Source organism: Triticum urartu, chromosome 3 (assembly GCF_003073215.2).
Source record: "Triticum urartu cultivar G1812 chromosome 3, Tu2.1, whole genome shotgun sequence".
Classification (NCBI taxonomy): Eukaryota; Viridiplantae; Streptophyta; class Magnoliopsida; order Poales; family Poaceae; genus Triticum; species Triticum urartu.
The window spans coordinates 9,174,799-9,188,536 of NC_053024.1; the positions used below are offsets into that span (position 1 = coordinate 9,174,799).

General features: G+C 49.8%; 2 protein-coding genes and 1 pseudogene across 5 annotated transcripts in view; 2 read left to right on the top strand and 1 right to left on the bottom strand.

Moving 5' to 3' along the window:
• Positions 1-2,868, top strand: part of LOC125546462 (eudesmanediol synthase-like) — a 17,855-nt gene extending 14,987 nt beyond the window's left edge. Inside the window, exons 3-7 of the mRNA XM_048710717.1 lie at positions 168-549; positions 736-954; positions 1,078-1,213; positions 1,513-1,761; positions 1,874-2,868. Of these exons, the coding sequence (XP_048566674.1) occupies positions 168-549; positions 736-954; positions 1,078-1,213; positions 1,513-1,761; positions 1,874-2,167 (1,280 nt within the window). The 3' untranslated portion in view covers positions 2,168-2,868. The remainder of the gene's footprint in view (positions 1-167; positions 550-735; positions 955-1,077; positions 1,214-1,512; positions 1,762-1,873) is intronic.
• On the bottom strand, positions 2,769-5,337 carry LOC125542358 (pre-mRNA-splicing factor 38B). Of its 4 annotated transcripts, none has more exons than XM_048705367.1 (4): positions 5,171-5,337; positions 4,865-5,085; positions 4,665-4,729; positions 2,769-3,790 (listed from the first exon to the last, which is right to left on the bottom strand). In XM_048705367.1, the coding sequence occupies exon 4, from the start codon at positions 3,760-3,762 to the stop codon at positions 2,980-2,982; it is 783 nt and encodes a 260-aa protein (XP_048561324.1). In that variant the 5' UTR covers positions 3,763-3,790; positions 4,665-4,729; positions 4,865-5,085; positions 5,171-5,337; the 3' UTR covers positions 2,769-2,979. The 4 variants fall into 4 exon arrangements, with proteins under 4 accessions (XP_048561324.1, XP_048561323.1, XP_048561322.1 ...); XM_048705366.1 differs by having other exon boundaries at positions 2,769-3,824; XM_048705365.1 differs by lacking the exon at positions 4,865-5,085.
• A 3,229-nt stretch (positions 5,338-8,566) lies between these two features.
• LOC125542359 lies at positions 8,567-13,507 on the top strand (annotated as a pseudogene).
• Positions 13,508-13,738: the final 231 nt, after the last annotated feature.

A 13,738-nucleotide genomic window follows, 5' to 3' on the forward strand; every position in this document is an offset into this window, starting at 1 on the left:
TATTCGAATGGTACTTTCACAACTACACTTTTAGAATTTTACTTTGAGACTTGCTTCGGTAAACCCCCTTAAAAGAACTATCTGCAATCTTAAAATCACTTAAAAATATTAGTCATCTCTAACAATTTTCATCCCCAAACTCGATTTAATTCGGACATTTTGTGCAGATGCCTTGGACAACTTTAGAGATGGCATGGGCAACTTCAAGGCAAGCCTGAGCAGTGACCCGAGGGCTCTACTAAGCTTGTACAACGCAGCTCACATGGCGGTACCGGGTGATGGCCTGGCCCTCGACGATGTCATCAACTTCACACGACACCAGCTCGAGGCCATTGCAGCAAAAGGTGAGCTCCGGTCGCCGTTGGCGGAGCAGGTCGCCCGCGCCCTCGACCACCCTCTCCCGCGGTTCACCAGGCTGCTAGAGACCATGTATTACGTTGGTGAGTATGCGCGGGAGGAGACGCACGACAATACGCTGCTAGAGCTTGCTAGGCTCAACTCTCACCTCATGAGGTCTCTTCACCTCAGGGAGCTGAAGGCACTGTCCTTGTAAGTCTTTTCTTTTGCTTTTGGGATTAAATTGCATATCTTAGTTTCGCAAAAAAACAATGCATATCTTAGTACCTTGCACTTCATTGAAATCCTTTTGATCTTCACCAAACTATGCACACAACAAATATGCATAAGATCGTGAGTGTACATTTAATTGGTAATTTAACTAATAAACCTCTCTAGGTGGTGGAGGGATCTTTACAACACGGTGAATCTACCGTACACTCGAGACCGTATGGTGGAGGTCTACTTTTGGAGTTGCGGAATGATCCCTGAGGAGGAACACTCACGCGCACGATTGATGTTCGCCAAGACGTTTGGGTTGGTGACTTTTCTTGACGATACCTATGATGTCCATGCCACCTTAGAGGAATGTCACAGTTTCACCGAAGCCATGCAGAGGTACTTACATAGGGTGTAATTCAATTATTTCAAGAAAGTATGAGGTATCTTTTCCTTTCATAATTCTAATACAATCTTTAATTCGATCTCTCATTAAGGCAAACATATCTTTTTTTCTTACAGATGGGACGATAGCGCGGTTTCTATTCTACCTGAATACCTTCGCATGCCATACATCAAAACGCTAAGCAACTTCAAAGATTTTGAGAATATGTTGAAACCGGACGAGAAGTACCGCATGTCTTATGCAAGAAAGGCGGTATGTTGTAATTACGTGCACCAATTTTAATATGTAAATGGTTCCTTGAGGAATTTTCATTTCTCTCATATATGGACTTGGCTTAGTTTTGCCGTAAACAATTTTATCTCTCATTTAACGTCATAAACTGTACTTTCTAGTTCTTTTAAGTGTCGTTTAGGGAGTAAAATAAACATATGTATAGTTTAAAGGTTAATAGGTGAGACCAATAATTGATTTCAGAAAAATTAAATTAAGCAAATACTACTGTAAAATAAGCCAACACGGTAATAGTGTGTTCTAAATTGTTGTGTACGCAGTACCAGCTGCAGGCGGAATATTATATGCAAGAGGCCCAATGGTCCAACGACAAGCATCGGCCGACCTTCAAGGAACACGAGGAGTTGTCGGTCATGTCTTCGGGCTTGCCCATGCTTAACCTTGTGGCCCTCATGGGCTACGGCACCATAGCAACCAAGAAGGTATTCGAGTGGACATGTGCCGTTCCTGACGTAGTCCGTGCCGGTGCACAGATCGGTCGCTTCCTCAACGACATCTCCTCTTACAAGGTACTCCGTCTCCTATACATATGTGAATTAATGCTGCATTTCTGTCAAAAAATTAACCAAAACATGATAGAATGTACTGTCATAACAACCGACATCACCGATGTACATGCAGTTGGGGAAGAACAAGAAGGACGTGGCTAGCATTGTGGAGTGCTATATGGTGGAGAAGGGCACGACAGGGGAGGAGGCCGTGGCGGCAATTGCCGCCATGACAGAGGATAGTTGGAGGACGATGAACCACGCGTGCATGGCGATGGACCGTGTGTTATTGCCAGCGGCGCAACTGGTGGTGAACATAGCAAGGTCGAACGAGGTCATCTACCTCCGCGGTAGGGACGGTTACACCTTTGGTAGCCATGTGAAGGACCTTGTCACCATGCTTTTCCTCGCCCCCATTCCCCTTTAAGCCACGGGTTGCAACATACGCGTAATCTTGAATTGACCTATGCATTTATTCATTATATAGATATGCTAAGCTGAGTTATGTGGAGAGCGTGTAGCAACTACCAGTACACTTTGCTGCACTGTTGAACTTATATGATATCAGTTGAAGGCATCTCTTGTGTACTACCAGGATGTGTTGTTTGCACTCTCTTCGTTCTCTTTGTAAAGGTTGTTTGTAGGTGTGGATATGTCACGATTACATCACTTGCTCATATGGTAGATTATGACAGATACACATTGAGTAGAGGTTTCCAATATGAAGGTGATATAGGTAGGCCAAAGGTTTTTGGGCGTTCTTCTTGGAGTATGACAAGCATTCAAACAATCAAACAGAAAAGCTCTAGCCCCAACTGAAACATAGTGTTTCATACTTCTCTGCTGCACCGCCACAGAATGCTTGTATCCCACAAAAAATGTGTACGCGTAGCTAGTATCCCGCAAAAAATGTGTAGACATAGCAGCATATGATCCACCGTAGTATGGCTCAACAAACAAAAATGCAATAGTGAACTTGCAGCAAATGAAACAGGCATGTTTAACCACCAAATCAGCAAGCAAACATATGACAACAGAGGAAACGCTGGAAATAACATCTGGTTTCGCCAAATGTTTCGGTACAACAAGTACAGGCTTCAGAAAGCCGCAGCAGAGCCGAGACAGTAACATTATGAAAGATACATCGCCTTCATTCAGCAACTGGCCAACTGGGGCAAGCAAACATTGCCGTCACAGAGTCCAGTGAAGATGCCAATCAGGTTCTGAGGCATTAGCAACTTACACGAGTTGCTTCCCGTTACTGGGTTCAGCAGAGTTGGCATGGTGATCATGATGGTGATGGCGGTGGCGGCGGGGGTGTCTGCTTTTGTGAGACCCCTTGCCATCATTCATCCTGTCTGGCTCACCAGCAGCTCCATCATCCAAGGACAGAGAGCGGCTCCTGTGGCGCTTATGGTTGTCAGAATCTGATGGCTTGTCCTCGTCACTTGATCTGTGGCGCTTCCTATGCCTTGACCTGATCTTGTCCTCGGATTCATCGTCTGATGATCGGTGGCGGCGCCTCCGGCTCCTAGTGTGGTCCTTCCTGGTTGACCTTCGCTCATCATCATCGCTGCTGTAATCTGAAGCATCAGACTCTGACCTTGAAGAGTGACGGCGATGCTTCCTCCTGTGCGAGTGCTTCTTCCTTCGGCGCTCTTCTTCAGATTCGCTATCATATTCATCACTGTCGCTCTCATCGCTAGAGTCTGAGCTCCTCCTCTTTGACCTGTGCTTGCGCCTCCTGGCACCATCAGAGTCAGAGTGGCCATGTTTCCTGTGCCTTCTGCGGTCCTTCCTCTTCCTGTGTTTCCGATCGCTGTCGCTCTCGGATTCACTGTCAGATTCTGAGGAAAAATAGCTTCGCCTCCTGTGCTTTTTTGACTTGAGCTTCTTCTCCTTCTCTTCAGTGGCCTTAATTGCCGCTTCCAGTTTCTGCTGCCATTTCAGTGGGGCTTCCTTCTTCTCAAGGAGTCTCTTCTTCTTGTCTTCGACCATCTGCAGGAACTTCTTGGCATCCATCCCAGCGAAACAGACAAAAGCTCAAAACCTGCAGGGCCGTGAAATGATGCAAGGAAGTGCATCTCATAGAAGAGAGAAAAACACTGTTAGTTTACTGAACATCTAGGATTATCAAGCAAGCTAGAGAAGAAGTGTGTAAATCAAATCAGTAAGCAGAGCAATAGCTTTAGACAACTGAAACAAAGATATTTGGCAACCAAATGACATCTAATATCAGGCATTTCAAAGCATAGTGAAGCTAAATCCTTACAACCAACAAATACTTTACAGAGTGTGGCATGTCTAAGAAAAGATTAACACCAGAGTAGCACTAAACTGATACATGACATCCGCTTAACACCAAAACAGTAGCTTAAAGGTTCCAAACTGCGCTAACCATTCAGATCCTACCAAAAACATATACTGCTGACTAATTAACCTGACACATGTGACAAGGTCTGTTGATTATTACGCATAGTTGCATCAGTTTAAAATTCGAATGTAATCCCAATTCTCAAACTGTAAAAGGGAAGAAATCAAGGGACTAGTGATATTTTCTTTCCCTGAAGAAAATGCTTGAAATCGGCAAATACAAGTGACCATAAGAAAGTGAGACTCGTTTAAAGCTAAGGCTACACAGAAATAGTACCAAACTGATTCCTGTAATCCACTTAATATCAAAACAGTAGCTTAAAGGTTCAAGCTTTCGCCAGATCAATCAACAGAACAACAATCCAGGCTTTTGCCAGCAGTTCAAACAAACTAAACCAAGCAAGCGCTGACCACCACCAGGCAGCTAGAGGGAATACAACTGCAGCTGGCACTACCAGAAGTACAGCGCATGCATGCATGACTCAGCCACGCATAAGCACTAACAGATCCAATGATTGCGGTAGGTGCAGGCATATTATACACTTTCTTACCTTGTCCTGAATTTCCGACCACCAGAGAAAAGTCGCTCCTCCTCTTCCCTGAGCCCCAAATTCGCCTGCAAGAACCACAATTCCGGTCAGGGTAAATCTCAGGTCAGGGTAACTTATCCTCTCAGAAAGACTCTTCTAGGGAAAATCTAATCTATCCGCAATTCCGGACAATAAATTCACGAGGCCGCGAAATTTCGCACCAGAACCACGTAATAATTCACGAGGGGCGACAGATCTGAGCCGCGGCCGGCGGCGAAACCATGGTAGAATCGCGACCAACTTCGGCAACGGCGTTTCGAAAATCGAACACCAAAAGGGCGCAAAAAAGCCCGTCCTCTCAACCCTGCCCGTCCGGATCTGGGTCCCTGCGACGCCCGCGCGGCGCGATCTAGAGCCCTAGCTACTGCGGCGCCGGGAGGGACTGCAATTTTCCCACGGAAACTGAGGAAATAGCGACCTACTTGCTGAATTTGTCAGAAGAACACAGGGGGGGCGTCGCGACTCACCGAATCGGAGACGCGCGGGGGGTGGCGGTGGCAGCGTCCGGGGCTGCGGTCGCGGCGCTGGCCGGTCGCCGCCTCGGCGAGGAAGAGGATAGGAGAGGAGGAGTGCGACTTGGCTTTGGATTTGGCCGTGCCGTTTGGTGTGGGTTGGGCTGGGGGACCGTGGGACGGACCCAGCGGATATATGGGCGGGCGGAGACGCGGTTGGTTTACGGTGCCACGCTGGCTGACTGGTGGGTCCTCACGCGTTTCAAGTCGGCTCACGTCTTGGCTGCTGGAAAAGACCTGGCGTTACGAGCCGTCCGATCGGCGGTACGATTTGAAACATAGGCTATGTCATGCTTGCCGTTCAGTGCGCAGGATGTTTGCGCGCACACACACAAAAAAAAGGCATGTTGTGGTCAACTTTGGCTTGCGTAATGTTGCAAACATGTGGGCCGGCCTTCATGAACCATAGGTCACGTGGGAGAGGGGGCTAGCTTGCGTAGACGGCGTCGTTTGGAAGATGCGCGAGAGAAAGACGAGACCGAGAAAGGGACGGTGACATGCGGTTGGGAGAGGCTTCTAGAGAGCACAAGGCTGGTCGTAATGGTAGTATCATAGGTAGTATCGTGCATGTCAACTAAGCAATTTTGATGAGGTGTCATAGCATTAAATGAAGAAAAAGAGGGTGTAGTATCATATCATAATACCGTATCATATTAAATGCTAAACTACCTTGTGTCATGCATGGCAATAAATAGAGTACTGCATGATACTAATATATATGATACTATGCATTAGGAAGGTAGTATCATATACTAGTATCATATGCATGATACTAGTATATGATACTCCCCATTACAACCAGCCTAAGGTGGAGGGGGAGTTGTGCAGGGGCCACAAGGCATGTGCCGTGCGTTGGAGACGGTTGACAATAAAGAGAGAGAGTGAGAGAGTGTGTGTGTGTGTGTGCGTGTGTGCGTGTGTGTCAATTGGGGAATGGAAGGAAAAATCGCTATCACTAGGAGGTAAAGAAATCCAATAGCTAGCTGATACGTGGGAACCCTATGAACGAGTTCACGCCCGAGGATGGCCCGATCTTCACGTCGTAGGATCGAATCGGGAGGGATAACTAGCTGCAAGCAGCCGGGATGACTAGCTTTATACCTGCCAAGGTTGGATGCAACCCGTACGTTGGGGATGGATGACCGAAGCTACAAGAACTCCAACCCGTTGTCCGAACAATCGCAGAACCACAAACCGGGACTAATCCACACAAAACGGCCGAAACCGTAGAGCACGAACTAGGGGGAACCAGAGGCTCCTTCTCGCGAATCCAAATGAACTCACAAGAGCAAAGGTAGCAAGATCTCTCGGATCTCTCTAGCAATCTTGCTGCATAAGCTTGTACCTAAATGGTTTGACAAAAGGTTTTCTAGAGGATGGGGGAGATGGGGCTTTATAGCAGGGACAACCCCCCTTGGCTAGGTGTGAAAATGGTTTCCAAAGTAAGCAGGTTTGCATGGCTTTCTTGGGTGAATAAGCAGTCAACTTTGGGAGTTGTTGGAGAGCTCCTCGGAAATTCGCGAAGTCTTGACAGCCTCGACACCTTCCACGAGAAAGACTACAACTTTTGACTCACAACTCCAAATGATGTGAGGTTTTTTGCATTGGAAACATAATTTGATGTAGCTTCTGTCGATGTACCCCTATAGCCCCGTATCTTCACCACATGGGTGTGGTACACCAAAACATCAGAGGTAAAAACTGACAACATCAGCTTCACTTGAAATTTGTTTCCTCCAAATTTGTTCCCCCAAACCGGTTGCTTCAAGAGCTCATTGGTTGTTGGATCGCTTCCATGTTATACCTAAGTTCAACCAACAATAATGGGGATGAAAGCATAGTTGTGTCATCAAGGTTACAAGGTAAACTTAAGTCAGCGTTCACCTGGGCATGTGTTTGCTTGATTCGGCTTAGTAATTCTTTTCAACTAAATTTTGCACATTTCTGAAATGTCGTGTATGATGTACCCATGTGCTCATCACTAGCTCGGTGGAAGACGTGCATGCCAAAAGGAAAGGGAGGTATGAGTTTTTACGACTTATACTGTATCGGTTTAGCGATGCTGGCGTAACAAGTTTGGAGATTGAAGGTAGAACTTGTATCACTTTGTGCAGGAGTCCTTCGTGCCAAATACTACCCACGTGGAATTTGCTCAACGTGGCAAAGTCTCTTGGCCGGAGTACAATGTTTTGGGAGGGCTTATGTAGGGAGAGTGGGAGATGGTACTCAATTTCATGTCTGCGATGATGCCATTATCCCAGCAAGTGCGGGCAGAGAAAGTGATGACACCGAGAGATGCAAAATCTTACCTCAAAGATGAACGACCTTGTAAACCCAATGAATTAATAGTGGGATGAGAAGCTAATTCAAGCTATATTTGGCCAGTTGATTCAAGCGGAATACTACAAATTCCAATAGCATGATCATGCAAGGAGAATGTTGCGGCATGAAAGTATACTAGAACGAGAATGTTTCCAACTAAAGATCCATCGAGTTGTTGCATTCACGGGCTACAATCCACCCAATCAGCTGTTTAGTGCGGCCCGGCGGTTGGCAACATAGGCCATATTGCGCTCTTCGTTTGTAACATAGACCATATTGCACTCATTGATCTGGGTCATGTCATCTCATCTAGTCGCAGATGGATGCTTGCAATATGGACCATGTGGCATTCACCTCCAATTTGCATAATGTTATGAACACATGGGCCTTTAGTCACAAATTGCAACATGGATCATGTTGCAGACACCTTTAGCAACGACGGCGTTGACAACACCAAGCAGCCAGCTCGACGCGGCTCCACCTCTAACTTGTAACATTCCCGCGGGGAATGGCAATGCCGTCATGGGGATGGGAGGAGGAGGTGACAGAGAGGGAACTTGCAGAGGTGGTGTTGGTCGGCTCCATGTCAATAAGACAACGAAAGGAGCTTCTCGGGGAATACGACATGTGGTTGGAAAGAGGATTCTAGATGGTATAAGGTGGAGGGAGAGTTGTGCGGGGCCCACAAGGCATGTGTCGCGTGTTGGAGGGGTGCTCTTTGCGGGAGTTTCAACGGCCCATAAACACGTTGTCTATGTTCCTTCTCTTTTAGAAATCGACCTCGAAACTCAGCCTCGTCTCCCTTCCTTCTCTTCGAGAAGTCAACTCACAAAATTTCAGTTTTAGGCAACTTACAAATAGCTCACGCATACATCGAACAACTTTTTTTATCCATGCACAACTCTTTAAAAATCCTGTATTTTGGGGTCTTGCCAAGTCATTACACTCGCCAAGATGTTTCGCCCAATGTGAAGTTCATGCTACGCATATGCGTACAACCCCTGCTCATATATCCGTATCTAGACAAATTTAAAACGAATAATTCGAGATGATGGGAGTATTAAATTCGGGTTTTGGTTAGATTTCAGTTTAGACCATTCATGCTCAAACAGTGAAAGATTAGAAAGCAACCAAGTATCCGATATTTATATATAATTAAACCTAAAACCTAGTTGGTGCGCGCGCGCTTTCTAGTCGAAGCGAGCGGCCGGATCGTGGCCACACGATCTCGCTCGAATAGCCGCGCGCGTGGGTCAGGTGCCACCTGGTCGGGCCTCCTCACGGCTGGCATCTGCCTTATCCCCTCAGCCTCCACACACTTCGTCTTATCGTCTCCATCCCCTGCGCATCGGTCACCGGCGCCGCCGCCAGCTCGCGTCGGCCGCCTCCACCGCCACATCTCGCACGGCCGCCCCCCGCCCCAACTTGCGCCGGCCACCGTCGACCCATCTCGCTAGCGCTGAGGCGCCGCTGTCACCTGTCGGTGGCCACCGCGACGCACCGGCCTCGCCATGAACCCGTCGGGAAGCTGATGGCTCGACGTCGTGTAGATGAACCTTGTGACGCAGTGCACATCCGGGTTGGATGCTTGAACCTTGTTGAACAACGAGCCCAGGCCAGCGATGCTGGTTCTGTAGCTTGCCTCTTACGCTGCCTGAGCGAAGAAGATGAGAGGCGGGTGCTTTGGCTCATGCTGCAGGCTGAAGCTGGTGGTCGCTTAATCGAAGCGAGGTGAGTAGGGGGCAACGTGGAACTGGTAGATAGATGTAGATGATGGCTTAATCGAAGCTAGGCTCGGTGGTAGATACATCTTGATGTAGTGCTGCTACACGTTGGTAGATACAGGTAGTAATGTTGATTTGCTAGTTGGATCTACATTTTTTTGGATATATGCTACTGCTACCATTGCTGCTAAATACATAGATATAATTTGTGACAAATTGTGGATTTGCCCACTCAGGCTGGCGGAGTAGCTCAAGCACGGCTGGGGAATTGCACACTTTCATCGGCATTGTCGCACACGTATGAAGACGGAGTTGCACACTCACGTCCACATAGTTGAACACACATGACCACAGACTTGCACACTCAAGTCAGAATAGTCGCACAAGCACGACCATTGAGTTGCACACTCTCGTCTGCATAGTCGCACACACACGACTGCGGGAGGTGCACACACGTGTCGGCATAGTTGCACACGCACGACCATGGGAGGTGCACACACGTGTCGGCATAGTTGCACACGCACGACCGTGGGGTGCACACTCTCGTTGGTATAATTGCTCATGCACATTTGCGGGAGTTGCACACGCTCGATGGCATAGTCGCACATGCACGACTACGGTGATGCACACCCTCGTCGGCACGGTAGCTCACGCACCACTGCGGAGTTGCACACTGCCTTTAGGATAGTTGCATATGTGTGATCGTGGAGTTGCACACTCTCGTCCACATAGTCGTATAGGTGTGGTCACAGAGTTGCACACTCTAGTCTGTATTATCGCACACACGTGACCATGGAGTTGGCGTCCGCGTAGACGCACACGCATGACTGCAAAAGGTGTACATGTGCGTCGGCATACTCACATACGCACGACCACGGTGATGCACACTCTCATCAGCATGGTAGCTCATGCACGGCCGCAAAGTTGTACATTGTTGTTAGGATAGTCACACACGTGTGACGGTGGAGTTGCACACTTTCATCCGCAGTCGTACACGCACGACCAGGAGTTGCATGCTCTCGTTCGTATTGTTGCACACACATGACCATGGAGTTGGCATCCGCGTAGTCGCACACGCATGACTGAAGAAGATGCACACATGCGTCAGCATACTCACATACACGCAACCACGGAGGTGCACACTCTCTTCGACATAGTTGCTCACGCACGACTGCGGGAGTTGCACACGTGTGGCGGCATAGTCGCACACGCACGAGTACGGTGATGCACACTCGTCGGCATAGTAGCTCATGCACAACCGCGGAGTTGCACACTATCGTTGGTATAGTCGCACAGGTATGGCCCCAGAGCTGCACACTCGTTTGTATAGTCGCACACGCATGACCGCGGAGTTAACTCTCGTCCGCATAGTCGCACATGCACGACCATGGAGTTGCACACTCTCGTTCTTATAGTAGCACACGCGCGGCTGCGGGGGTGTTGGCACAGTCGCACACCGCGATCGCGGAGGTCCACACTCGTCCCTACTCAATCGATGTGCAACCCTTGTCCCTACTCCTGGATGTGTAGTTTTTTTATAGTTGATACATCCTTCCCCACCTCCCCTACTAGCGATATGTGCAACTTAGTCTGTTGTTCGAGCCAACTTCCTTGTACTCGATGTGCAACTCCTTCCCTTCCTTACTTGTGGATATGTAGTTTCAGTTGGCGTAGGCAACAAATGGAGTTGTACAAAGTTTGCTAGGCAGTTGGCCGGAGCAACATATGAAGTTGCACATCTCACAGGTAGCAATAGTTGGATGGTGAAAATTTCACATTCATGAGGGTAGTGAAAAGTTATATATTCATGAGGGTAGTGAAAAGTTATATATTCATGAGGGTAGTGAAAAGTTGCACATCCCACTAGAGGGGTGGTTTGGACCTAGTGCTAGTAGGAAAATTACACATTCACGGGGTATGAGGAAAAGTTGCACATCACTGGTAGACAGTTGGTCATGGCAGTATCCGAAGTTGCACATCTACTACTAAACAGTTGGCCGATGCAGCAAACAGTGAAAGCACAACCACGGGCAGGGGAGAAAGTTGCACATCAACTACTAGGCAGTTGGCATGAGCAACACACGAATTTGCACATCTCACTAGAAGGAGGTAGTTTGGAGGTGGAGGTGCTATAAGTGAAAAGTACACATCCACGGGGTAGGCGAAAAGTTGCACATCTATTGTCAGGTGGTTGCACATCAACTGCTAGTCAGTTGCACAAAAACGGAGGCTAAGTTGCACAAAAAAATTCATCGGAACATACCTATGCGGGATCTAGTTTCGAAGAACACGTCGCAAGGGATTCAACGGTGAAAACGAATCTTAATTTTGATGCGGGGTTTAAAAGTTATGGGTTTTTAAAAATTTAAAAGCTCAAAATAAGTGCGTTCGCACTGTTTAGGTGGTTGGTTTGCATTTACTTTTCCTGTTCACACATAATCATAGGTGTTTACTTTTCCTAATATGAATTTAGAGGACAAACTATTTCTATTTATAGATTATTAGGGGGACTAAAGACCAAAAATTTCCTTTTTCGGCCGGCTGCTCCGGAGCGCCAGGGAGCAGCCGGCCGCTCCTTAGACCTGTCCATAATTAAATATCCTTTTCCAAAGATCAGATTATTTATTAGGAAGACGTGGAACCACGGCCGTGCATGCGCTCCGACCAATCCTGCTCTGCCGACGCGCACTCCATTACTCCGGCTACTGAGCAATCTGAACCAAGATGAACCATGTCGTCCAGATCGTGTCCCGGCGCATGGTCCTGCCGGAGCCGACGCCTTGGCTGCCGTCAGAGCCAGACACGACCATCGACATGTCGCCAGTGGCGGAGCCAGGAAAAAAGGATGAGGAGGGCCGAGTGTTGCTGAGCCTCGTCAGGGAGGGCCAACCCACCACAATACACCATTTTCATAGCAAATAATCACTTGTTCAGATGTATATTAGGCTTAAATCAGTTCCCCCCCCCCCCCCCCCCCCCCCCCCCAAGTTGCCAGACGGGGCGTCCTCCTGCCCAAGCCCCCCACCACGGGAGAGCATGGTCAACACGCCCCTGTCGTCGAAGGCCTCACCTCGTCCTTCGCGCGCGCACTCGGCCGCTTCTACCCCTACGCCGGCCGCCTCGCCGTTGCTCCCGGCGGGGAGGGTGGGAGCATCTCCGTGACCCCGTCTCGCTCCGCTGCAGCATGGAGGGCGCCGAGTTCGTCCACGCCGTGGCTCCCGGCGTCACCGTGGCCGACGTGGTCGTGCCGCTGTACACCCCCGTGGTGGTCCGGTCCTTCTTCCCGCTCGACGGGCTGCTCGGCGTGGACGCCGTGGCGGGCTCCCACCCGGTCCTGGCCGCGCAGGCCACCGAGCTCGCTGACGGTGTCTTTGTCGCCATGTCGCTCAACCACGGTGTTGGCGACGGGACGTCCTTCTGGCACCTCTTCAACACCTGGTCCGAGATCAGCCGTCGTCGGAGTGACGCCGCCGCCATCTCCTCGCCACTACCGGTGCACCGTAGGTGGTTCCTTGACGGCTGCCGTGTCCCGATCCCTCTGCCATTCGCCAAACTGGAGGACATTGTCAGCTACGGGCACCTATCATCGGTGGCAGTGGAGCCGCAGGACTGCTTCCTCCATTTCTCCGCGGAGAGCGTAAGGAAGCTCAAAGCGAAGGCGAACGCCGAGGCATCCGGCAGCGGCAGCGCCACCATCTCCTCGTTGCAGGCCCTGCTGGCGCACCTGTGGTCGCGGTGTGCCGAGCGAGGAGGCTGGCGCCGGACCACAGCACAACGTACGTCCTCCTCGTCGGATCCCGGGGCCGCTTGACCGGCATACCGGCGGGCTACGCGGGCAACGCCGTGGCACGCGCCGAGGCGACGTCCACGGCCGGCGAGATCCTGGAGAGGGGTCTGGGCTGGGCCGCGTCGCTGCTGAACAAAATGGGGGCGTCGCTCGACGAGGCGAGCGAGAGGGACAGGCTCACGTCATGGGCGCGTAACCCTAGCTTCGCGTGCACGTCGTGTTCGGGAACTCGCCGCGGTTCGACGTGTACGGGAACGACTTCGGGTGGGGCCGGCCGGTGGCAGTGCGGCGCAGCTCGGCGAACAAGATGGACGGGACGGCGACGGTGTTCGAAGGTAGGGGCGGCGGTGGGAGCATGGCCTTGGAGGTGTGCCTCAACCCGGAGGTGCTCGCGAGGCTCGTCGCCGCCGACGAGTTCATGAGCGCGGTGAGCACGGCCACAGCGTGATCCATCAAGCAGCTTCTTACTGGCCGTGTTACGCGTGGAATGTTGACGTGCTCGGCCTTGGAGCGGATCAACATTCGATAGTGACAGATTATACATGCCAACTGCTTAAGATAGCAAGATCATATAATGTCAGATTGATGGAGGCAGTTGATCCTGATTGACATGGACACTAGAAAGGTTGACATGCTCCATAATGCTGCCTTATGCTGATTGAGGCTGTCGAGTCATGTTAAGTGTAATGT